This window comes from Carassius carassius, chromosome 6, assembly GCF_963082965.1.
Source record: "Carassius carassius chromosome 6, fCarCar2.1, whole genome shotgun sequence".
Taxonomy (NCBI): Eukaryota; Metazoa; Chordata; class Actinopteri; order Cypriniformes; family Cyprinidae; genus Carassius; species Carassius carassius.
This window is the reverse complement of record NC_081760.1, coordinates 3,974,666-4,002,524: the sequence shown is the minus strand read 5'-3', so window position 1 is coordinate 4,002,524 and position 27,859 is coordinate 3,974,666. Positions and strand designations below refer to the sequence as shown.

Here is a 27,859-nt window from a genome sequence, read left to right as displayed (position 1 = left end):
TTCTTTTGATCTGTGGGATTGCACATACATTAGCTGAATATCTAACAAGATTGAATGCTTTATGATTTTGCCTGAAACAGTGTTTGTTCTTTTTTGCTGTTGTTGTTTTATTATTATTTTAGTACTGGTGCAAGAAACAACGATGTATTAAATAGTAATGCCAACCAACTCAGTAATATAATTTTCCCAAAATATGTTTAAATTGCAATTGTGTGCAATGCCAAAGTTGTATATTAATTTAGTTTTAATTGTATGCGGTACTAGGATAGGTCACGTACAAATGAGAAATGTCATTGTTGAATTGAAGTTAGTTCATTCGCATTGCAGTTTTCTCAATACAGTACATTTTGCTTCACAGAAAATGTATCCTTTTTAACCCAGGAATCAAGCCAAATACTTGATTATAATGTCATTTATATATAACTTATATGTTTTTATTTGTTCTATCACTTGTTATTAGTTTATTTTTATAGAATATGTATAGGTATATAGAATTTTTTTTTTTTTTTTGTATAAGTAGTAATGGTAATGACTTCTTATATTATTGTATTGTGACTCCTCTCCTCTCAAAATAGTCCATTTGATTAGTTGTGCGCTATATTCCATACCTTCAGAAGCCATAGAACTGCTATGTGGCTTTGGCACTTAAGCATATTCAGACCTGCCCCTTCAAGACATGTTGTACCAGGTTTTACATCAGTGACGTCAGACGCCATTGAATCTCGGAAGTCTCCTGACTGATCGTGATGTGCCAGGTTTGAATGCACTCAAGTGTGAATGGGATTTGAGAGCTTCTGGGTCTATTTGCAGCTACATAATGAAATAATAACACAGAAAGCTATCGTATGATTTTGGCAGACCTGGAATTTAGCATGCTCCATGCTTTTTGGAGCATAAAAATGCCACTGGTCTCCACCTGCTTTTGAAAGTAAACAGCAGAGGCATAAGGGTAGTATGGAATGTTCTATGGGATGCAAAAATCGGAAATGTAGCACCTAGCAGTTCTTTAAACAAGCCTTAGCAAAACTCAATTTACAGGGAGAATGTTACAGAGTTTGGATAAGAGACCTGGATAAGAAATCGTCAAGCTCTCATTACCATGAATTGGATTGAAAAGTTTCAGACTGCATTTTAGATTTTATCCAAATTAGCATGAAGAGAATAGCACAACTCCAGTTGAGTGTAGATGTGCTCCGTCTAGCTCAGTAGAATGGAGCTTATTTCAGTCAAAAAGCAGTATCACTGCTGAGAGATGGGGGATTAGAAACATGTAACCCCAGGGCATTCTGTAAACCTGATAAATCTGATAGAATATATGATCTTCTTACACAGGCCAAGGGTGCACACATGAGAGCATTTGTGTGTGTGTGCTTTTTATGCTCTGTATTTGTACAAATACTTTTTAAAGTGATCCCAAAGTATTTGAACAAAACAAGCTAAATATATATACAGTATACCATTAACATTCATTATTTTTAAATAAACACGGCACAAGCATAGTTTTCATACAAACCATTTCACAAAAAAATAGTTTGTTGGTTTGAAAGGGATAGTTACCCAAAAATAAAAATTCTGATATCATGTCGCACCAAACCCATTAGGTTATTGATCTTTGAAACATAAATTAGTATTTTTTTTTTAAATAAAACCTGAGAGGTTTTTGTCTCTCCACTGAAAGTCCAGGAAACCGAAACTTAGAAGATACAAAATATGTTATAAAGGAATTGTAAAATGTATCCATATGAATTAAGTGGTTTAATTGAAGACTTGTCAAGAAATGTGATTGTTTTATTTGATGAACAGATTTCATTTAGGCTTTTATTCACAAACATAGAGTGCTTCATATATAGTAAATATTACATTTATATGGATAGATTCACAATCCTTATAGAAAGACTTATGATGCTTCGATGGTTTTCCCCCAACTTTAACTGTAACTGAAAAAGTTTATTTGATTCTGTGAAAAGATCTAGTAGATGTTAGATGTTTTATATTGCTTTTATAAAAAACACTTATATATTGATATTTATTTTAAGTAGGACTTCATATGGACTGCCAACTTCATGTGTAAAATGCTCTGAAAAGTGGTTGGGGCTACTTTTATTTTATACAATTCTGAATACTAATACCACATTTCTATTTTATAGCAGTGACCTCGGCTCAAATTTACTACAATGAGTCTTAGACCTTAAAAACACCTTGAATGATGTGTTTGTAGGCCATACATGTGGTCTTCGTACAACAATCCTATGGTGAAACTCAACTCAGATGTGTATGCACAAAAATCCAGAGAGGTCACAGGGATGAAAAGATCAAATATGAGTTCAATCCCACAAAATCTTAGGCTGGGTATGTTGCCCTCTGATGCTGATCCATTTCCTGTTTGCTATAAAGGCTTTGAGCACTTTCCATGGCAGGAACACGTCGGAAAATCGGCTGCTTGAGAATGCATCAGAGAAAGCAACAGCTACACACTTAAAGATAATTCAGAGCATAACTTTAGAGTGACAGACAAAAAGACAGTGATGGTTTACAAAGAATCTCCACAAACTTGTGCCTCAAGTACCTGACAGTACTTAATCCAAGCATGCAAATCTATGTAGGAAATACTTATTTTGTGTGTAATCCAACACAATTTCCATGAGATTATGACTGAGGGGCAATGCGGCTGGTGAGGAACAGCAAACCAGCATGACAAGGGAAACACAAGCCTTTCAAAATAAGACTCTGACTTGTAAATGCGCAACATTTCAGATGCATATACAAATTTAAATGTATTTAATATTGTAGAGGAGTCCAGGGGTTTCGGGGGAATTCAGGGGTTAAAGTTATTATTATTATTGACATTATGTATTTATTTATTTATTTATTTTTTGTAAAAACATGAGGGTGTGTAAATGATGATAGCATTTTCATTTTTGTGTCCCTTTCACAATATTTGATTTGACAAGTTTTTGGGTTCTTTGTCACGAATTTATACAAAAACTTACACACACACACACACACACACACAAAGAAAATTATAATAAATAAATAATAAAAGATGTGTTTGGCAGAAATTTACCATTAAAAATATGTTCGTAACACTTACATTTTTATGGGAATTTATTTAAGTTTAGTATAATTTAGTATATTTCACTAATATCAATATTCCATACAAAGTCTCATTTGAACCAGTCCAGTATACTGATGACCACCATAACACTAGACGTGGTAAAAGAGACAGATAATGATGAATTAGAGTTCATCATAAGTAGCCAGTAGATATTTTATAATATAAGCTGAACAGTCTAAACACCATCAAATAGTAACACAAACTTAAAATAATGCAATAAAAAAGTATTAAAATAATAATGTGCATAACTGATTACAAAAACAAGAAAAAATATTTTTAAAAATGCCATCAAATGTAAAGTTTCTATGTAACTTAACAACTGTTCATTTGTACTGCTAAATTCTGTGCATTTGACATTATTGTACTGTATAAAATTATATAAAATTACCCGTTAGATCTATAAAAAAATTTCAATTGTAAGGGAACTTGTCATTAACCGATTACTACGTTTTTACCATAGCATTCTTACAGTCTTTTACCTTTAAAATTACAAATATTTTCTACAGTTTACTATTTTCTCTGACTATTTTCCTCCTGTGGTGTAAAGATTATGATTTCATTTTTCATCAGAAATGCTTTCATGCTTATATAAATAATTGTTACTTGACAAACTGATGTTGCATTAAGTGAAATTCAACTGATAGGTAGGTTGTTTCGTTTACACCTAGCTGTGTGAAAAAAATACATGACATTGATTTTTAAGAACAAACCAGCCTGTTCAGATCATAGTTATTGTTCCTGTCATAAACAGCAAAACAGAAATCGCAATTTTTCTCAGACATTCAACCAGGAAAACATGTCATTTTTGAATATGACATAATTACAATTATAATTACAGTGTGTCAGCTGAGGAAACAGACTTGCAGTGAAAACTACTGTGATAAATAAAAAGTCTGCTCTCTCGTGTTAAAGGATTGATGGACTTGATGTTGCAAGGTATTACATCAGTTTAAGCCAGGGCATTCACTTGCAAGATGTCTTATATCAAACAACAGAGATTAGATTACACATCTCTTTTGTCTGTTTTATATCTCCTAAATCAATCCTTGTTTCCTAATCCCATATTTGCATGCGATCTGCTTTAGTGCTCAATTAGACCATCAGGCCTCATATTGTGCATTCTGTGTTTTCTTAGAGTTTGTATCTGTTCATAATTCTCTCTGCAACATTTATATATTTTGACATGGTCTATTGTCTCACTTTTCTCGCAGTACTTTCTAAAAGCCTCTCGCACCATTACCCCTTCTCCACTGACAGGATGCCGATGCTCTCAAACCAGGAACTGCACAACATGAGTAGCCCGAGGAATGAGATAATGTCCTCACCAAGAACATCTTCAGAACAACAACAGTTAGATTGCTTCAGTTTTAATCAACTAAGCCGTCTACACTCACTGCCTGATGTGGCGCATTCTGTAGTTTTGTCACACTACAAAGCTATTTCAGACACTTGACATTCCCTGTCTGTCTTAAAATAGTTTATAAATGTTTTACATATTTGACTTAGTCCATTGATTTTCTTATTCATCTCGCTCTTCCCAGCCCATATTACCAATATTACAGCAATGTAATGTTACATATTTTTGAGTGGCATTTACGAGTAAAACTGATTATTTAATTAGAAAATTATATAACATGTGAATCAATTGGATTGTGATGTGCTCCATACAAGAATATAGGCAGACCGTGTGCCATATTTGTTTGTGGGTATCGGTCCACAAATGTCTCATATGAACACTAGCCAAACTAGCTCTGTAGGCAGTCGAATGTAAGATGATAGCATTTCATGCAGTACCACTGCAAATGCTAGCACCCTGCAGCAATATATTAGAGATACATTATACTGCCATCAGAAGCAAAAAAGTGCTTCTAATACTGAATGAGAAAGAGCTCTCTATTTCTATAGAAACCCATCTTTGAAATCTGCCCTGTTCAGTAGAATGGCAATGCAGCAAACCAAGTGTACTAAAGATCACCCATGATCATTTTCAGTGGTGTATTAGTGGGGTGTGATACTGGTAATTGGCAATTATGACTCTTTTAGCTTGAAAGATTTACAGAGATAATCTGCAGTTCTCTGGAGAAATGCAAAAGAGGTGCAGTTAAAAATAAAATGCCACATTCTCTAAATATGGTAAGATTTGCTTTTTTAAATGTTTGAAGGGACAGAGCTTTTTCTTTGCTATATGCAATTACATAAAGTCGGTTTCGATAAAAACATCTGTCAACCTCATACATAATCTACTTTGTATTAAAGTTACTTTCACATAAACACTTGGGAAGTGTAACTGTGTGTCCACTTGTCTTTTAAATGGAACTTCAGTTAGCTTTTATTTTTTAGATTTCGTTTAGTGATCAAATTTGGCTGTGATCATGTTGGCTACAATGTGTCTTTAAGGAGTAATATGAAAGCGGTAAGATAGTTCAACCCTAAAATTTTAATTCTGTCATAGTTTACTGACCCTCATGACGTTCCAAACCCTGTAGCATTTCTAGCCTTTACACACTTCTATCAAATAAATATTTAAATCTTGAAATTTTCCTTATATTTTGAAAGTCGGTTGACCAATTCAAAAGTGATTCATTTGCAAATCTGGCATCGATAATTGAAGTATTGCTGAAATATTTTCAGGGAAATTGATTCTCAGGTTGTTATATTGTAATCTCTATTGACATACAAGGATTTATCAGAAATATTATACTGAGGCACAGTGATTTATTCACCAGTAAAATAGGTCTAGCGGCCCCTGACCAAACCTACGTCTGATTTACTTCTACATATCACAAAAGAAAATTTTTGAAAAAAAAAGAAAAAGAAAAAGTAAAATGAAAGAGGAATGTTAGTAACCATACTGTTCTGTTTCCCTTTGACTTCTATTGTATCTTGTATCTTTATTGTAAACTTTACTCAGGAAAAGTGACTTTGGGCTGGTACTCGGTGTGTTTCCACAGCAGGACCAGGCTCTAAATAAAGTTCCAGGTAAAATATTGCCCCTCGGAAAGTCCCTACTGGTGAGGGAGTACTTTTTCAAAGGTCCGGAACTTTTGGGGGTGGGACTTGGCACTAAACATGCTGATTGGTTGAGTTCATGCAGCATTGTGATTTCAACCAACATGTATTCTGCTAATTTTCAAAATATTACTGTTATTGTGTCATGAAATGTAGTTTTAAAACCATTTCAGGTGAGAAGTAGTTGTTTAAAACTCAAATCTGCGGTTTATTTATAAAGACAGGGCCTGTTTAAAAATGTGCGATCAGCAGGAGCTCAGTCCTCATGTTCTGACATTTGCCACTGGCTCTGACGTCTCTTTAGTGGTTAAACATAAAATATAATTCGTTTTGGGTAATTTTGTTAGATTTAGTCAAAGAATTGATATAATATATTTTTTTTATTGTAATGTAGGCTGTATAAACATTTCCCTGAACTAAGTACATTTATGCGGCTATTATTATGTTTAAGTGAAAACGAAAGGAGGCAGTGGTATTTGATATCCTATTTCATCTTATTGTAAATATACAGTGAGGACAATAGCAGTAGCCAAGGCAAGCTGACTGATGTTATCAAGCACGCTGCTGTTTGCAGAATTACTGGACTTGCGTCCTCCAGTCTGCGGGAGATCACACTCCCGAGATGAACTCGCAAAGTCCGAACTATCGAAGATGCAAGTCCGAAATTTGTGTACTTGCTATTCAGACATGCGCTCAGACGTCACCAGACTATTTGTAGTCTCAGCCTGAGACGTTACGCCCACGGACCGTTGGCTAACAAGCTAATGTCTGATGCATATGGGACACAAAAGTGGAAACGCTTCAGGAATGTCGAAGTTGTTATCGGATTGGTTGAATTCTACAGGATTTCCGCAAGACGTGTGTGTCATGTTCTTTAACGTTCCACCTGGAAACAAAGATACCGTGGCGCCAAACCCCCTCAAGAAAGTAGAAAGCCGTCATGTTTACAACTGAAAAAAACAAACTGTGATTGGTTGTTAAACATGTCGGTCAAACGACCTCATTGGCTGGCCTTGGCCGATGAAAGCTGCCATGAATTCCAGACCTTCAGCCTGAAGGTCTGGCTACGCGAGACTAAACTATTTGCCTAATCTTCACGGTACTTTTGACCACAGTGGAAATGCAGAAAGCAACAGGTCTGGGGGGAAAATGTAGTTCCTGGGGGAAAAAGTTCCTGGTACAATTGTTTCGGGTAATTCTGGTGGAAACGCAGCATTAGTCTACGTAGTAGAAGTCAATCGGAAGCAAAACATTTGCATTACCAACATTCTGTACTGTATCTTCTTTTGTGTTCAACAGAAGCAAGAAAGTCATACTGGTACTCATACTTTTGGCTGGACTATCCCTTTTATCATTGTTGACAGTTAATTGTTATGGATAAGAATTGCACTACAGAAACCAACTAGCCTTTATATGTAATAAAATCTGAATGTAAAAATGCACAGAAATATATAAACCCTCCATGCCCACTATTCTGAGATGTCAAGGTAAAAAAATGACTCCCTGTCTGTGCAGAAACAACCAGTTGTGAAGTTCTCATTCCTACACACACACACACACTTGGATGCACCTCATCCATGCCGGCTGTTCTCTCTTAGGGCTGCCACTCCACAAACTCCAGATCAGCAATAGAATGTCTCGGCACTGGCAGGATCAAAAGCATTGGCCGGCTCCCTCACGTCACCTGACCGGAATCCAATTAAATCTTTATTGAGGGATCAGAGTGATGCAGTGTGTTTGCATGAGTGTGTAAAGAAACGGTGGGGGTGACTGAACAATGTTGCATCTCGATAAATGGTAAGAGGTGGAGTTGGGGGCACACACACACACAAGGGACCTGATGCATCTCATTGACAGAGTCCCCAGGGCAAAGGTTTTATGAGTCTAAACTTAATGAACATCAGGTGCTCTTATTTAAGCAACACGCCACAGTCCGGCTATAATAAAGATTTAACCAGGTCAATATAGTCCCTTTATAAAATCAAGAAGTTTCAATCTCTCAGATTAGGTTTTTTTTCAGAATTAAACTATTAAACTGAATAAAAAGTCTATTTGAGGGGCAGGATGCTCTATTTTATTGATTCTGATGTAATGGATCACCACAGACAGCTGAAGTCTAAAGTTACAAAGTTCCATTATAACTCAAAAAGCAGTGCGAAACGTCAAAGCGTACGGTAGAGGTGAGATCACTGACTCAAATGATCGACACGCCCGGGAGAGCGGTGACGTCACAGCGGCGGAAAGTCTGCCAGGCATCCCGGAGGATCCGCGCGCCCCTCCACTGCCTGAGCGCACGAGCTCTGAGTGAGTATTGTGGATAGTCTCTGCACGCGTGGTATCCTGTTCACGAGGATTTTGGATGTGTAGGGGAAATGTAGGGGCTACTACACCACGAGCCGGATTTATTACGAGTTTTGCCTGAATCTCCGTTCGAAGATATGCCTACATACTCTTTTTGCCAACACATACCGGAGATCATTTAGACGCAACTTTGGAGCGGCGGCTTTTCCCCGCTTTATCTGTGGTGAGCCTCCTTCACAATAGCTTTTCAACTTTGCCGAATGCGGCTACTTTTACTACAAAATGCATTACAGAAAAAAGGGCAAAACAGAATTACAGTATCTACTACTGTTACTACAACAACCAATCCTTTACTTGTGGTACTTAACCAGTAATAAATACCATAATTATTAACATTGTCATTATGCATAACATTGCATGCTCATGCATAGGCAATGTGCACACGCAAATGGATGTAAGCATTAGTAAAGTGAGTTGCACAGACTGAGGTGGGCTATAAGAGCGCACAGCCTCGCGGATCGCTCGCGCTCTCTGGTACAGTCAGCAGTGAGACAGCGCCATCATTCGCGTGCAACAGTCTGCATGTGCCGTGCTAGAGCGACGGGTTGAAAAGGTTTTCCGTCTGACGATACTTTTTCCGCGGTTTCCATATGGTATGAAACGTTGCTTTGAATTGTTCAAGTGTTTGTGTGTTTCTTTAAATATACCTCAAAATATAACTATTGCATTTTATATTTCACTATACCAGGCACCAGCCCGGGATATTAGGATTCACAACACCACAGCAAAGATTAGCAATTACTTCTTAATTAAGCAAACATTACCTTAAGTTCTCAAACAATTAAAGGCAGAAAAACAATAATAATATAAGAAGAAAAAAATGACAAGAAGGGTTGGCTTTCTCTTTTCATTAGGCTATATTGTTATATTATATATGTTATATTATTCGCTTGCGTTTACACTATAGTGTATACACGACCTAATCTATAAATGTTATTCTTTATACATATATTCAGCTCTTATATTTATATTAACATAAACAACTTTGTTCACACTTATAATCACCAATATAGTATTTGAATAAATGTTGTAGCTTATATCCGGTCAGTTGCGAACGATTTTCACAGAGCACAGCCGCATATGTGTCATAAAACGCAATAATGCTGTAGAAAAACTGGTATTGATAAATCTTTGAACTTGGTACCAAAGTGCAGGTGTCAGCCTACTTTGATATCCTTAGAAATATGTAGCTTAATGTACCATATACCTTGCGCATCGTCTTTTATCATGTGAAGTATCTCAAATGCAGCCATGGAGATAATTTTTCTGCTTAGTTCGAAAAACGCATGATGCAGCATATTTCTTCATTAGAGAGAGGTTTGGCACATAAAATAAAACATCAAAGATTTTCTCATGTCCCCCTGTGAGGGGAGAGCGACAGCCGTTTCATCTTCATGCCAAGAGGAAGTAGATCCGTGCGCTGTGCAAGGAGCGCGGAGAGATATCAAGAGCGCTTTGTGTGTGCAGATCGGAGAGAGTTCAGTCAGTGAGCAGAGAGAGCGGCTGAGAGTGTCGGTACCATGCAGAGATTCGGAAATTACAAACTTCATGAAAAGCCACCAAGCAAAGGACGTTAGTACTGAAATAGGTATGTACGATTAAGGAAGTCTTAATATTGCGCGAGGACTTATTGGACGTGTTCTAGTTTTGTGCTATTTTCAGAAATGCGTAAAAGTTTCAGTCAGCTCGCGGTGTAAAGTTCCCGTTGGGAGTCCTCCACTGCTCTCCGTAGTGGAAATAGGGCAGCTATGAAGTTAACCGTGGGTGGGCAAAACTGTTGGAATACTTCATGTGTTCAGTTGTAGTTTAATTATTTAAGGTAAGCGGTCCAGAGTGGTCAGCTAATTGTTTTCGAATCGGAACAGTTGATAGGCTACATCTGGCCAGCGCATGAAGGCATCAGTGTGGCGACGTGAAATGAATAGGAACTGACGGACTGGGGGATGGGGATACACTTTAACAACGGAGCAGAAGCCCGTCTTTTGTTACTTTGTCATTTTGTTTCCATTCCAAAGGCTAAATTGCCGTATATTTAGGAGAGTTAACAGCGAGGTTCCTGTGAAAGCATTCAAATAGGAGGCTATGTTTTTTAGTGTGCTAAAAACCAAAAGGTTGTAAGGTTCTTTGGTATCGCTGAGAAAGTTCAGTCATATTTATTTAATTTCTGAACTAACGACATACTTACGGTTGTGAGTCTTTTGCCTTTTTATACGCTGGAGGGCACGAATAGTAGTAAGGACATTTGGAAATCTCGAGCACGCGCTCGCGGAGTTCTCTGCTGTAAACTGCTTCACACACAAAACCACTTATTAAATGTTAAATGCTGTATTAATGTTAAGAATGTCTACATTGCTCCATACTTTTAGCGAATGATAAATGCGAACAGATGAAACGAATTCTGAAAGTTTTCTAGAGATTTTGGTTAGCCATGCAAATTACACTTTCCTGATGTGCAGCATATCAGAAAATAAACAAAACAATTAAGTATACTACTAACCATCATGTAATGCCTTTCTTACATTAATACAATAATACAAATATAATACAATACAAAGCAAATCATAAATGAATAGCATAAGCTAATACAAAGCATAAATGAATACATATGTAATAAGCTCTTCTTTGTAGTGTATTAGTGAGTTCTGGTAAATCAAAGTAAAATAAAGTTTTCGTATTTGATCAATTTGTCATATTGATTAATACAATTGTTAATGTTTTCTTATTTATGAACATAATATTGAATACATCTCTGTACACGTTGAATTTTTTTTAGCTAAAGAAGATTATGGCAGGAAGCAGTGAGAATAATGTATAATTTATTCAAGAAGCAGTGGAATGTGACTATATGTATACACAAAAGGCACTTCCATCCACACAGTGTTCATGACGATTCATCATTTGGCCTATCTGCTGTCTTGGTGTCTGCGGTGAAGTTGGAAATATAGACAAATAGTCAGTGGCTGTGTCTGTGGATGCTGATGCACTTATCGTATTTGTTTTGAGTGATGATATACCATAAACAGATATTTAAAAGTTGCCTGTCAGTTTATTTTCTGCTGCAACCCAGATCGTAATGATAATATAAGAAGTGATAGATATTAATTTTCAGATAGAATACTCAAACCATGCAAATACGTCCCAAATGTACTAAATCTATTAAAATTGGAGCTGCATTATCTCTAAACTTTTTTCTCTTTAAACTCCACAGTTTCAGTGAGGAGTGCGCTGCAAACATGCAGAACCACGTGACTTCACTGCTGGTGGTTCTGCTGCTCCTGTGCGGCTGCACTGGGATCCAATGCCTCGACACTGCGCACATCCCTCTGTTTACCCAGTCTGTTTACAATGCAACCATTTATGAGAACTCAGCTGCTAAGACCTATGTGGAAAGTCCTGTCAAAATGGGAATTTACATCACAGACCCTACCTGGGAAATACGGTACAAAATCGTGTTGGGAGACAATGAGAACCTGTTCAAAGCTGAGGACTATCAATTGGGAGACTTTAGTTTTTTGCGAATAAGGACCAAAGGAGGTAGCAGTGCTATTCTTAACCGGGAGGTTAGAGACCACTATATTCTCACAGTCAAAGCCATGGAAAGGAATTCAAATGCTGAGGCTCGAACACAAGTCAGGATTCAGGTACTGGACACAAATGATCTTCGACCACTGTTCTCTCCAACCGCTTATAGCATATCTATACCGGAAAACACAGCTATTCGCACAAGCATAGCCAAAGTGATGGCGACGGATGCAGATATCGGCACGAACGGAGAGTACTACTACAGCTTCAGGGAATGGACGGAAATGTTTTCGGTCCACCCCACAAGTGGTGTAGTCACTCTAACTGGAAAGCTGGACTACTCTGAGACAAAGCAGTATGAATTAGAGATTTTAGCAGTGGATCGGGGCATGAAACTGTATGGTAGCAGTGGATTTAGCAGCATGGCTAAGTTAACGGTACGAGTAGAGCAGGCCAACGAGCATGCACCGATCATCACTGCTGTAACCCTAGCGCCCTCAGACACAGACAAGGACCCTAATTATGCTGTTGTGACTGTCGAAGACAATGACCAAGGTGCTAACGGTGAGATAGCATCTCTCAGCGTGGTTGCAGGCGACCCTCTTCAGCAGTTTAAAGCCATGCGGACAAGTCCAGGCAGTAAGGAATATAAAATCAAAGCAGTTAAGCAGGTTGATTGGGATAGTCAGCCCTTTGGATACAACCTTACACTCCAAGCCAAAGACAAAGGAAGTCCACCCCAGTTTTCATCTGCAAAGGTCATCCATGTCACGTCCCCCCACTTTAAAGTAGGGCCTCCTAAGTTCAATCAAGCTATTTACAGAGTCAATGTAAGTGAATTTGCACCACTGCACACACCTGTTGTAATGGTAACAGCTGTGCCAAAGTATCCTCAGCTTAAGTATGCATTCAGACACAAATTGGATAAAAATCATTTTACCATTAATGCGGATACAGGCTTGATCACAACAGCTGGGCCCCTTCATGCAGACTCTGTGAACATGTATGAATTAGAAGTTGTGACCAGCGACAAAAAAGCAGCTGCAAAAGTAATCATCAATGTGATCGACGTGAACAACAACGCACCAGAATTCAAACAGACATCTTACAAAGCTAGCATTGATGAAAATATGCCCATAGGTACTAGTGTACTAACAGTAAAAGCCACTGATTTAGACAGTGGGGAAAATGGATATGTCACTTACAGCATTGCCAATGTGAATCCCCAACCGTTTGTCATTGACTACTTCTCTGGTGTCATCAGTAGTTCCGAGATTTTGGATTATGAACTGATGCCAAGGATTTATACCTTGAAAGTGCGGGCGTCAGACTGGGGTTCCCCTTTTCGACGTGAGCTGGAAACTCAGGTTACAGTCACACTTAACAACTTGAATGACAACAAGCCACTTTTTGAGAATGTGGATTGCGACATAATTGTGCCAAGAGACCATGGCCTTGGTGAACAGATCACAACGGTGTCTGCTATTGATGCTGATGAGTTGCAGTTGGTGAGGTACAGAATGAAAGCTGGGAATGACTTGAAACTTTTTGAAATTAATCCAAACTCAGGCGTTCTGTCTTTAAAGCAGCTATTGAGTGAGGGTGAGGCAGCAAAAGTGTCTTATCACAGCTTGCAGATCATAGCCAGTGATGGAGAACAAGAAACTCAGCCCATGTTTTTGAACATTACGGTCATTACAGCACGTAAACCAGTCCAAGTGAAATGTGTTGATACTGGAGTTGCCAGCATGCTGGCAGAAAAGCTGCTGCAAGGAAGCAAGATCCACAGCCAAAGTGAACCTGAAGACCACTTCCAAGACTTTCACTCTGTGAATCGCATTGCACCCCAGTTTGCAGAAACATTTCCCAGTGCGATTGAGGTCAAGGAAGATTTGCCTGTTGGGGCCAGGATTGTCCATCTTAGTGCCACGGATTCTGACAGCGGTTTTAATGGAAAACTTGTTTACGTTATCTCTGGGGGTGATGCTGAGAGTCGTTTCGTACTTGACATGGACAGCGGGTGGCTCAAAGTGTATGCACCTCTTGACAGAGAAACAACCGATCACTACACATTGAACATTACAGTGTATGACCTTGGAATACCCCAGAAGTCATCTTCACGTCTGCTGGATGTAAAGATCCTGGATGCTAATGACAACAGTCCACAGTTTTTACAGGACACATACTCTGTGGACATCAGCGAGGGCACTGCGGTGGGCACTGAGATCATTCAAGTTGAAGCAAAAGATAAAGATCTTGGTGATAATGGTGTGGTCACATACTCCATATTGGCAGACATGGATCAATTTTCTATTGATCCAAAAACCGGGATCGTTATGGTGAAGAAGCCTCTAGACCATGAATTGCAAGCCAGTTTTGTGCTCAAGATAGCAGCTCATGATCAGGCCACTGCTGAACCTCAACTTGTCTCTACTGTGTTGCTTAAAATCACACTGGAGGATGTAAATGACAACCCCCCAAAATTTATTCCTCCAAACTATCAGGTGAGAGTACGTGAGGATCTACCCATTGGTACTGTTATAATGTGGCTTGAAGCTCACGACCCTGATGTTGGGCCATCTAGCCAGGTACGATACAGCCTCATTGACAATGGGGACGGGAAATTTGAAGTAGACAAATTGAGTGGTGCCGTACGAATCGTGCAGAATCTGGATTATGAGAAAAAGCAAGTGTACAGTCTCACAGCAAGGGCAAAGGACAAAGGGAAGCCGATATCTTTGTCCTCGAGTTGTCACATTGAGGTGGAGGTTGTGGACGTGAACGAGAATCTGTACAGGCCATTGTTCCCATCATTTGTGGATAAGGGATTTATAAAAGAGGATGTGCCCATTGGAACATCAGTGATGAAAATCAAAGCTCAGGATGAGGATAAAGGAAGAGACGGAGAAATCCGTTACTCCATTCGGGATGGGTCGGGTCTGGGGATCTTTACTATCGATGAAGAAACTGGTAAGTTATCTTCCTTTCTCTTTTATCCATTCATGACTGGGACAGAGTTGTGGGGGATATTTGTTCGGGTCATGAATTATTCAAGAAACAAATCTCATACGCATGAAAGTGGGCGGTGATATGAACGATGCCAACGTGAAAGGGCTTGCTGTAGTAGAGGTGGTTTTTTTGTACAGAAGCAGGGATTCATTTTTTGTGTGGCATCAGTTGGATACTTGCACAGGTTGGTGGAAGCAGTTGGATGTCTTTGAGAGAGCTGATGAAGAGCATCCTGATTCTTTTCATTTTTCAGCCGGAGGAGAGAGAATTGATGGCAGGAACAGATGGAGCAGCTGTCTCTTGGACCTGCTCTAGACATTCCACACTAGTTGCCGTGGTATTAAGAGTATTGCTCGCCCTCCCCACTCCCTACTTCCGTGCACACATATTTTTCTACTTCATTCTTTCTCTCTGTCTATTTTCTTTTAAAATAATCAAATCAAGCACTGGTCATTTCTCATTTATAGATTATTTTGTTATGTAGGCCATAGGGTACTTATGGTACTAACCTGTATTAATGTGAGCCGTTGAGAGTTAGAGAATGGTGCTTTTTGAAGCAAACACATTTCAAAAGTCAACATCTGGACTCATTATCTTTATACAAAGAATGTATTAATACCTCTCTCAGCTGCCCTGACCACTCAAAGCACCTGTGCCAAAAGCTTAAAATAAGCAGTCTGGAATTCCAACGGTCTTTGACACAGAGAAACTATTGGCCACCCGGTAAAAAATGAAAGCCTTATACACCCAAAGATCCCAAGACTGTGAATATTAAGTGTGTGTGTTTTTTTATTTATTTATTTTTTATGCCGAGCTAGATGATAAATGTACAAACAGACCAGTGAAACGTCATGCCTAAAATATGTTTTTGTGCATGCATGCAGCCAAAGTCTGGACTTTCACTAGATTATTCAAGGTGGAATTGTATTAGTACACTCAAAAAAAAATCTTGTTGGTCTAACTTAATAAAATTATGATGCAAATTTCCACGCATTTAAACTGATTTATTTGGACTTAAATTAAGTTAAATGTACTGAGTAGAGCTTGTGCTTAGGTTGTCAATAGCTGTCATACACGCACTAAAATATTTTTTTGAGTGTAATTGTTATGATATTTGTTTTAAGGAAGACATGCACGTCTACCTAAAGCCCCTTTCACACTTCATTCACATTGCCAATGATTTCCCGGATTATGTGCGTGCGTTCACAAACAACCCGTAAAGGTCCCATAATGACACGTGACATCAGGATGTGACGTGTAATATACGAGTCGAAAATGTTAGGCACGTTAACTTTCACTTAAACTGGCGAACAATCTCAGATTTAGCGCGGATAGTAAGGAGTAGGGCTGCACGATATTGGGAAAAAATGACATTGCGATATTTTATTTTTCTGTGATATATATTGCAATATGAAATCTAATCAAATTTTTTCATACAAACAAAAATGGGGTGAGCACACTTACATTCTCATTTTACATGATTAAAACGTCGACACCATCGTGTCAATTGATTAACATGCGCGAGCAAGAGAGAGAAAGACATTGCTCGTGTTGTTTGAAGACGGTGAGCGTGCGGCCGGGGCTCGCTCGCTCTCTCTCTCTCTCTCTCTCCCTCCCTCCCTCTCTCACCCTCTGTCTCTCTCTCTCACGCTCTCTCTCTCTCGCGCGCACTCTCTCTCGCTCTTTCTCTCTCGCGTGCTCTCTCTCTCGCGCTCTCTCTCTCTCTCTCTCGCTCTCTCGCTCTTTCTCTCTCGCGCTCTCTCTCTCTCTCTCTCTCTCTCTCTCGCGCACGCTCTCTCTCGCGCGCTCTCTCTCTGCCCTGTTAAACTGACAGGACTTAAAAACACATGCAAATGATAAACTTTCACTATATGATGGTTAAGCTGTGATAAACGATAACATGTGTCATCACTACAACACACCTTTTAAATAAAGTCATGACATTTGCCAACTATGGTAGCCCATACTCAGAATTGGTGCTCTTCATTTAACCCAGCACCCAGGGAGCAACTGGGGGTTCAGTGCCTTGCTCAAGGGCACTTCAGCCATGGGTATTGAGGGTGGAAGAGAGTGCTGTTCATTCACTCCCACCTACAACTCCTGCCAAGACCAAGACTTGAACCTGCGACCTTCAGGTTACAAGTCCAACTCTCTAACCATTAGGCCACAGCTTTTGTTCACACAGCGCTCGTTTCGGGACTGAATCTGGTTATGTTATTAGATCCCCAACCCGGGATCGATCCCGGAATCAATCCCAGGACGTGTTTGTGTTCACGCAGAAGGCTATATGGTAGTGTTCCGGCAATTTTCCAGGACCAATGTGCAATGTGAAAGGGGCTTAAGAAAGTAAACTAGCAGTATCTCCTTTGAATCCCTTTTAAGAAATCTTGCTTTCTTGGGTGGTAAATTTAGCATGACAGGATGTGCTGGCATGGGGATATCCCCCCCAACAAGACCATCTGTTGGCCATTGTTCCTGCCCAGTCTTATGGAGATTGAGCTTTGCTGCAGTTCCAATGGATGGAAGCTTACTTAAAGGTTTTTTCCAAGTTGATTCGGAAACAGAAAATAGTTAAATGAATGAAACCTGAATGAGTTTGTCACCACTGCAGATATAATACCTCTAAAGTTAAAAAGTACTTTGCAGGGCTCAACAGTAAGGATGGTCTGCTGACCTAGGGCCATTGTGAGAAAGTTTTGATCAAGTTAACAGAACTTTCAGTTTTACATTAATTGATATTACAGGCCTCTATCCTTTTCTTGGTGCAGTATAATCTCCATATCAAAGTTTTAATGCAATAGTTACCATGATGTTTTGTGGTTCCGAATGTTGTCAATTGAGTCCACTCTGCACCACCTCTAACTAGAGATGCAGGTCACCGGGAGTCTCTGACCTTTTCCCCTGATCTTTGACCCCCAAATTGATCTGTCTGTTCTGGCAACCATACCATTGTCTTTTTCTGGGTCCTATTGTTAAGGATCATAGCCAGGACTGGTAGTAGTGCAAATATGCCTGAGGTAACAGCAGCTCTCTTGGGAATGGAAAGATTAAAAGAGTGATGGGTAGGAGGTGTTCGGGTTTGAGGTCACTACATGTGGGATGAATATCACGTTTTAAGCAAGGAATCAATCTTTAACTCAGGTTAGAGAATAGTAATAAAGAGCCATTTGTTGTTCTGCACTAAATGGGTATTTTAAGAACGAGGGGTCACCGTTGCTGAAGGCTATGGATGTACCTTTAGTCATTTTTTATGAGAATGAACACCAAAAGAAAGACTGAGACACATCTGGGCCAGATTTGGTGCTTTGGACTATATTTTCCATGCGTATGTGTTGTTTACCCATTTTATTCTCTACTTCTGCAGACCCCACAGGGGGCCGAGGAATGTGCAAATTAAATGTTTTCCATCGTTCATTTCTACCCCCCCCCCCCCATTTTGTTCTCCTCAGCCCTACATGTTTGACTTCAGTAGTTCTGCCTCGTAGGAATGTTAGGATTCCGTCATTTATATCCCGTCTTCCCATAGATGTATTTTTGTTTGCCTGAGCAGAGCAAAAGCTTCCCTCAAAAACCTCAGTTCTGAGAAACATAGTATGAGTTAAACTATTACTGACACAATGGAACTTGACCCGATTAATGCTTGAACACAGAATGGTTACTTGAGATTGTGTCTCTTTATATTGCAAAACTAGAAATCTGTTTCTAGTACCTCCTGCCGTGTTTATTTATGCGATTTCCACAAATATGTCAAGAGCAGAGGGCTAAAATGGACCCTGGTGAGACCTTAGTGCTTAAGCCAGGGAAATTCTGCCATGTGTGTGTGTGTGTGTGTTTGTCAAGATGACACACACACACACACACACGAACACACGAACACACAAACACACACACGTTAATGAGGTATGCCACTAAATTGATTGATGTCACCAGAGCTGTGCAAAGAGTCTAGTGCCTTTATTTAAGAATCCGCCCATGGTAAATGGGAAGGAGTAAAGCTGGAGAGCAAAGTCACAGGTCAAGGACCTTAGACTTTGATATTTATTCTTATATTAAGTCTTAGAAATAGATGGTTGCTGATGCTGAGTTTTCTCTAGGGACACTGTGAGTGAAAAACAACAACAACACCACACACAGAGACACATATATATCTGAGAAAATCAGCGAGACCTGGTTAGTAGGCAACCTACCAAACTTCCTAGCAACCACCCAGAAAAAAGTAAAAATCTAGTTAGGTTTTATCTTAAATTGGGAAGTCTTGCTTTACTATCTTTAATGGGATAAGTTAAAAACTTCTTTTAAGAAGCAAAACATTAAAGGTGATGCAAAGGAGCTCAAATTTTGACATTGAATGCTTAATTAGGTTTAACCTTTCATTTTAATCCTAACACCTGCTCCTACTAGAGCTCATTTTAAAGAACCACGTCTGCCAGACAGTTTTCTCATTTGGGTTCTGAGAATAGTAAATTTCTGCTTCATTTTATTAATTTGCTCTATAATGAAGTCAGCTCAGATTTTTTGCCCAGGTGACCACGCAAGATTTGATATAGCAATCTCCACCTCCTGTGAAAGTTTGCAGGTGTCACCTACATTGAGATGCTGAGTAGCCACACATTTCATCTCATTAAATTTATGAAAATGACTCTGAAGTACATTTAGTTTGTGTTGGTATTTAATATCCGAAGGTAAAATCTAAATAGCCTTCAAACATTTGGATACATTTTTGTTAAAGCCACTGAGATTACAATTTCTCAACAATGCGAAAAAAAGTTGTAGTTTTGATGAAAAAACTCACCACAGGTTGAGGCCATGATCACTTACTGATGTAACAAGTGACATACACTACACTTGTTTTTAGTTTTTTTTTTGCTTAAAAAAATCATCCAGATATTTGAAGTGCATTTCCTGTTGGAATTTTCATTGCAAAAAGACTAAAATGGCATGGAATAGTGCATAAGCATGCAAATTCGGATGCACCTACCTACTCAGAAATCAGCATACAGACATACCTGCTTGAGCCAGACACCATTAGGTCAGAGAGTGCCCCATAATGCCGAGCATGCAACCATGTCTAATCCTTGATTCACTGCACAAAAATATCTGTCTGTGCATGAGGCAGCATAGAAAGCCATGATTTCTTCCACATTGCTGTTCCCCATGTGACTGATGATAAGAAAATGTAGACTGACTTGTGATATAACTATTCTTTTAATAAGAAACATTTAAAACTTCTGGTTAAGAAGTTTCAAAGATTGATTATTCACTAGGCAAGGCCAAAATCTTCAAACACGGTCTCTAAATGCATTTTAATTTATGTTCTCGGTCCTTCGTTTTATTAACATAACTGTTAACATCTTTCTCTCTTAAGTCCATATGCTCTGGCAAGCCTTTTTTGAATTCTCTTTGAAGAATTACAACCCAACTATATTTTTAGAACTTTTAAAAATGCATTTTTGTAGTGGAAACCAATGCAGTGTTTTTGAAAACTCAGTCCACTTGATACATGCTGACACAAATTAAGTCCTCTGTTCATTAACAATTCTTTTAGCATTTTTGGGGAAGATATTCGGAGAACGGAATTGTACTTCTATGAACTGGCACATAAGTGTAATTGTCAAGACAGCAGTGGTTGAGCCGTATGTTTTTGATTTCCCTAAAAAGAACCAGTAAGATTCATTGATTTGTAATCTGACTACACTGATCTGCCTGTTTTTGATTTCCCTAAAAATAACTGGATCATAACTCAGTGGTTTATGACTCGTACCTTACTGGTCATTTTTTGTGCTTTTTAGATTCTGTAGAGGTTTTGTGGCTTTAATGAATACTAAAAAGGAAAACACTATCAGAGTAGTTTAGTTCTAGTATGTTCAAAACTAGTTCCCATCCTTTATCAAAAATGCTTTATCTTTGCTTTGCAACAGATATTGACTTTTGTTCCTCTGACTAGTGAAATGGTACTTATTGAAGACATGAATTAGTATGATGTACAAAGCACTAGTATGAGAGTGTGCATGTGCTGCTTATTGTGCCGTATCCCCTATATGCCCTTCCAATGGGGAGAAAGGTTGGCTGATTTGCTTTGATGCCAGATAACAGAGGAATGTACTGACGGCTTTGTCTTCTCATGTTTGGCTACCTTTCAGTTGGCCCAGGCAGAAAGAAAGGGAAGGTGTCATCTAAATGAAAGGGGTCAGGAATTAGTTTTCTCTCCTTTCATGGTTCTTTTGCCATACCTGGTACCATCACATTTTCCACCAAGTGTCAAAATATTAAGCCTATTATGCGACAACTCTCTTACCAGTCTCGCAATCTCATTTGTCTTTTTCTGTCTCTCAGGAGTGTGACTACTTCATTTCCACTTTTTGTAGAGGGCAAATGACTGTGACTGGCTGACTCTGTGTAGTCTCTGCTTGAGCCGTGTTGCTGGAGCAACCGGATTCTGGAATGCAGGATCAGGAGTTGATTGTAGGGTGCTAAATGAAAAGCACACTTTCCCTCGTTAAAGTCAACTGCCTTCCCCAACTATCAGGTCCCATTTTTGGGAACTAGTGCTGATGTTAACTCTTGTAATTTTAATGTTCCCTAAATAAAAGCCAGTTGAGCAAAAGAAGGCTGTTTATGCCAAAGACAAACCAGCAGTGGAGTGTTTTTGGTCTTAGACGTGTGCGCTACAGGATTGATGGTTTGACGTCAAGCCCAGTGTTTCATACTCAAATTCCATATGCCATGGTCCAGCTCTCAGACATGCCAATTCCCATTACGGTGGGCGATGTTGCAGTGTTCACTGTTCCCCTGTGATGTAACAGATTTTTTAACGAGAATCTAAGGCGAGTGACAGCAGATGTAAACATGGCGCTGGTGGAAGCAGAGTGCGAATCCAGAGACGCTAACCACCGACGCGAGACAAACTGTATGATACATCTGCTCCCAAACTATATCTGACTGTGCGTCAAAGTTAACTGACATTTTAGCATTGCACATCTTGGGACTATGTATGTCACACCCACAGCTTTCCCTCTCAGAGTTTAGAAATGAGAAATGAAGATGAATGCTTTTTATTTCACTGTTGGGCTTCTGTGCTCGACAGATAATCACAACAAGCTTGTCACAAAGGCACAACAAATGATTGCATCATGTACTGTTTAGCAAAAATGCAGTGTTTTTCACAAAAATCTTGCACCTGTTTTTGAAATACCTCCATTTAGACAAATTTTGTGTTTTGTTTGAATTTTGACAAACACAAACCAACATTCATACAAAGGCATAACAAATAATTGCATAGTCCTATTACAGTGATGTTGCTGATTTAGTTCGTGTTGTTTGAAGATGGTGAGCGTGCGGCCGGGGCTCGCTCTCTCTCTCTCTCTCGTGCTCTCTTTCTCTCGCTCTGTCTCTCTCTCTCGCTCTGTCTCTCTCTCCCGCGCTCTCTCTCTCTCTCTCTCTCGCGCGCACTCTCTCTCGCGCTCTCTCTCTCTCTTGCGCTCTCTCTCTCTCTCTGCCCTGTTAAACTGACAGGACTTAAAAACACATGCAAATGATAAACTTTCACTCTATGATGGTTAAGCTGTGCAATTAATCCGCAAATCACATTCGTCAAGGGCCGGGGAGCAGCTGGCCCGTACAGTTAATGAATAACGGATCAACTACGACAGCCTACATTGCACATCCTGCGATGTGACTATCGTGGATTCGTACATCGAGATATCGATGCTTAAACAACACATCGTGCAGCCCTAATTTAGTTATTGGTAACACTTTACAAATAGGTACCATGAACAAACAATGAACGATACAGTATTTATTAATCTTTGTAAATGTTAGTTAATGAAAATACAGTTGTTCATCGTTAGTTTTGTTAAATCACAGTGTGTTAACTAATGTTAAAAAGCAAAAATAAAATTATTTAATAATGTGGTAGTAAATGTTGAAATTAACATTAACTAAGATTAATAAACACTAGAAGAATTGTTCCTGCTTAGTTCATGTTAACTAAAGTAGTTTACTAATGTGAACCAATGAACCTTATTCTAAAGTGTTACCAGATTTTTTATGCAGCCCACATTGTGGTGGTGTTAATATATATATGAAAAAATAGCAGTTAAAAACAGCAATAAGTATAATGTAAATTGGCATTTGTCATGTAGTCTTTTCTGCAGTCAGTCTTGCCCATCTTTAAGGCTTTGCATGTTTTCAGGTTTGTAGTCACAAGACTGTCCATGTAAACTCCCTCAGAAACAATTAAAGAAGGAGCATAGGCCTATGCCTTCATTTAGACTGGTTTGTGTGTTATGAACACTTTAATGTATGTAACCCGATATCACAGTGTCTGTGTTTGTTTTGGAATGTTGGTTTTTCACAGCTTTGCCCCTAGATAACGGTTAGGTATAAATTTGGGTTCATAATGATATGTAAAAGTGTAATTAGGAGCCTAGTTAAGAGTCAGACATCTGGGGTTTGAACCAAATGACTTTTCTATTCCCCGTGTTTTACTGCCTCGCCAGACTCCTCCCTGCAATATTTTAAACACCTTTGATCCTCACCACACTGAAACACTTCAAGGAGCGCACGTTTATAAATAGAAAAGTTAGAGAAAAAAGATGTGAGGCTTTCAAAATGTGAACGCAGCACTCTGTATGAAACATACTCTCACTTCATAGTCTTATCAGCTTTCCCAAAAGAGCACTCCGGCATGAACTAGGACAGTAATGCGGCGGACTAGTGATAATGCCAGTGCCGACTATGTCACTAAGCAGCTATTTCATGCTTTGAAAAAATGTTGTTACAATGGAGGACAGATACTTGCTATCAGGAAGGGCTCAAAGATTGGAGGCAATTCATGGGGGAAAGAGCATGGATAAAGTACAGACATGATATTTAAACAAACAGGCCGGCCTCACTGCCAGTTCTCTGCAAAAACACAAGGTCTTCTGGACAATGGGATCTGTTTGGGCATGTGTCAAAAGAAGCTCTCAACTGGAATTAATAGGCTAAAGCAAGCAGGAAAATGACGGGAGGAAAAAAACTTTCTTTTTTCTTTTTCAAATTTCCTCTTCTTTTTTATGCTCCTTTTTTGTGCCAGGTTAGAATTTGTCAGCATAGTAATTTTTTCCCTCAATATTGCAAGATTTCCACTTACTCTCTGCTTTTAAGATGATAAGATTAGTGTGATATGTAGAGCGAGACACAATGACATAATGTAAGTCTACTATATTAAGTCGGTCAAATCATTCTGTTCCTCCTAAGTATGATTTTTCCCTCCAGCCAGATGTTCCAAGCTGTTTTTGGTAGTCAGGTTGGTAGTTGCTTTGTTAGTCGGAACGATATAGTGAAGATGCAATGATGCGTAACAAGAGGCTCAAGAGGCTCTACAAGCCAGTAATCACTTGTCCAGGATGCCCTGCAGATAAGATGGCTTTTGTGTGCCAGAGTGTTTGTTAAAGTCATCAAGCACTCATTCTTTAATTGCTTCCTCAATCTGCTATTAGAGGCCGATTACCATGGCAGTGGAAGTCCCTTTTTTCCTAAACTAGATTTGTGTTGGTTTCCAAGAGAATTTTAGTCTATAATGCATCTTTTCCCATACATACATTAATAGCTTTTTTAAAGTTATAAAGTTTATTCAATACTCTAAATATTTACCTTTGCCTTGTAAACTTAAATATTTGGTTTTCTTTGTGGTTATAGCTTCTACTTGCTATCCAAAGTCAGCTAGGTAAATAATAAAGTATATTTGATAATTTTTAAGAAATATTATAAATAATTAATAATATTACAAATTATAAAAAAAAAATATACGCTATACTATTAGCATATAAAAATGCTAATAGTATCAGAAAGTTATTAATGGCAGCATAAAATGTATAAATCAATATTTTTTTGGGGGGTGGTCAGCAAACACTAATGTGGTAAGTAAATAAATAAATGATGATTTTTAAAAAGTGTTATAAATCATGTTTATTATTTCTATTATTATTATTATTTTTATGTGAAATTAAAAATGAATATAAAAATAATTGTACAAAGAAAAAAGAAGAATTATGAATGTCGACATAAAAGTAAAATAAAAAGTTTGGATTATTTATATTTTTGTGTTGGGGCAAGTGATGATGTAGGCATGGCCAAATAGCTTGTTTGCAGTCACCTGATTCTGATGAAGTGCGAAATTCAGATGGATATCAGGAAGTAAAAAGCAGAATGGATGAGATACTGTTCTGGTTTTGACACTATTACAAGAGAAAGGTATAAACAGAAAATTACAACATATGTTGAATGTGATCCTTATGTTAGGAAGAGGAGCGATTTTTCAATTAAAATGAAATACCTGCCTGCAATTGAGAAAGGGATATAGTCTAAGCAACTAACCATAATTGCAAACAAGCTATTTCAAAAGTGAATCCCATGATGGATCCAGGATATATGCCACTTTTTCCAGCATTTTTTAGTCAATTTCTTGCATTTTCCACCCGTATGTACAACTAATTTTCGGGCACGATAAAAGCTCCTTGTGGTTTCTTGGATTGACCAATTTGAGCATCCATAAACAAGGCAAAACACAGGCATTTTGAGTTTCTGCTAGCGATATAGAAAAGTCACCTCCTGGCCTGCAGCTGCATTTCGCGCCACAGCAATGACATCATGTGTAAACAACCTATATGTGAATTATTATTATTATTATTATTATAAATGTGAAGTTAAAAATAAACAACAACAACATATCATTCAAAAGTACAAATTAGACATCCTGCATCCCTAAAGTGAAAGTAATGCGGTAGAGCCCTTTTAAAGCCCCTTAAAAAACTCTGGGAACCAAGAGCATGATATGATTAAAGTTGGGAAAGGAGGGGGAAGGTGGGGTGATGGGAGCTTAGCCGAGGGTTCCCTCATAGTACTTTTGATTCTGACACTGGAATCTAAACTATTTCTCTGGAGTCTCAGGAAAGAAAAAGAATGAAAATAGAGTGAAGCGGGAGGTGGAGAGAAAATCGCTGAGAAAGTTTATGTAAGCATGTGAGCAGGAGGCCCAAGATGTTTGAGGAATGCAGGAGCCCGGCAAACAGAATTAACCAAGCCAGTTCAAAGAGAAACGGACCACGTTTTTAAAGTGCAGGCCAGGAGAATACAAGCTGCCCTAACTTATCCTTCTGCTTCCAACGCCTCCACTACATATGTGAAACCATGTAGAGTCACTCTCTGAAGGTCAGAGAATTGCTCAGAGTTAGTCAGACTTTGCTTTGATGATATTCATAGCATTTCTGCTAACGTCAAGTGTGCTTAGAGGAGCTGAATGAAGTCTTGTGACTTATTACGCATCCTTAAAAAAAAGATGATATTGACAGATTTTTGAAGGCAACTTGTCTCTTTAGGAAAATGAGTAGCCTACTAGGGATATACAGTGTTTGGCATATCTTAATCCTCTGTTTGACATCCTTGGTAATATTTTTCTAGCTTTCTAATTTGGTGAAATTGCCAGCTTTCCGTACACATACAATTAGCGATTTCTCAAAATGAAGCTGTGTCATGTTTTTGTTTTTGTGTAGAAAGGAGAAACGAGGGGCTGCTTTTAGCCCTGTTGGCTATTCAAAAGTAAAATCTCTGAAAACACTCTTTTTACACTCTCTCTCTAGTTTAGTTTGCCGACCAATAGGGTTGGGGACTGAAACCCGGTGACAATATGGAACTGGTATGCACCGAACTGAATAAGAACGCAGATTTACTTAAATGCCTGAGCGATCGATTGAAATACTTGTCCTGGTTCTCTGAAATGTACACCAAACAATGTTTGGAAATGTAAACTGATATTTCCTACTGACATACTACAGCAAAATATAAAAATAACTTGCTTAAAACTCTTTTTTGGGGTGAAAATACTAATATGCCTAAGACTGTACTTTACAAACGACATTGTTAGTACTTCATAAAGAATAACCATCCAATCATTCACAGAACTGATTAAAGACAGGCACAGACAGCACTCATTTGAACTAAATAGCAGAGTGATTGACAGAGATACAGTAGAAACATTATGTGTGGTTTTGTATTAAATAATGACCCAGATCGTGAAATACATTTATTAGCCTTAGAGTAAGGGAAGCTTGGGAAATGAAAGCCTCAAAGGAGCGTGTGAATGCTATGGATTTATTTAAAATCTTTTTAATGTTCTTTAATGTTATTCTTTTTAGGCTTTTTTTAATTAATAATTTTTTGTTTTTTTTGAAGTATCGGTTTAGGCACTGGTACCATTTTAAAAGTATCGAAATGGCACCGTTATCGGATAAAACCCAATCGATACCCAACCCTACCGTCCAACAATGTCCAACAGTGGATGTACTGAGGTCATGAGAAGATCAGATAATATTTTAATATTCCAAATAACTGTGAAAGAGTAGACAATTGGGAGAGGAACCGACAATGACCTAAGCTGGATTCGGTCACATGACCATCAATCCACTCGTACTAGCCAACAAGCCATGTATTCAGTGAGACCCTCTCTCTGACCCTCACTTTTGGAAAGTTGAGAAACATTAGACGAGGGAATGCAGCATGGAGGCTATGCTATTCCCCAATCCACTTAACATTGCCATCATTATGGTCTTTATAACTCTCAACCAGGACCAAACCTTAACATGCCAAGATCAGAATCCAAGAAATGCTTGTTAACTCAGTGTGGTGATGGTGTAGTCGTGGCCTTCTCATGATCTAATCAGTCAGTGGAGATGTTGACCCAGTCTGAGAATGAAATTGGCTTCCTTTCTGTCTGTCTTTGCACACACAAATATGGACACACACCTTCGTGTAAGGTCAGCCATGAGTCAGTGCAAGTGATTCTCATTGTTCATCGAGGCAGTC

The 27,859-nt window shown here is 38.7% G+C and overlaps 1 protein-coding gene across 8 annotated transcripts in view; it reads left to right on the top strand.

Annotated features, from left to right (window-relative positions):
- The first annotated feature begins 8,437 nt into the window (after window positions 1-8,437).
- Window positions 8,438-27,859, top strand: part of LOC132142254 (protocadherin Fat 1-like) — an 87,627-nt gene continuing 68,205 nt past the window's right edge. For 3 of the 8 annotated variants that reach the window (XM_059551986.1, XM_059551984.1, XM_059551982.1), the window contains exons 1-2: window positions 8,440-8,648; window positions 11,694-14,977. In XM_059551986.1, coding sequence (XP_059407969.1) covers window positions 11,719-14,977 — 3,259 coding nt within the window. In that variant the 5' untranslated portion in view covers window positions 8,440-8,648; window positions 11,694-11,718. Of the gene's footprint in view, window positions 8,649-9,962; window positions 10,074-11,693; window positions 14,978-27,859 lie in introns of those variants that run through there. The other 5 variants (XR_009434036.1, XR_009434035.1, XM_059551983.1 and 2 more) reach the window with 3 other exon arrangements.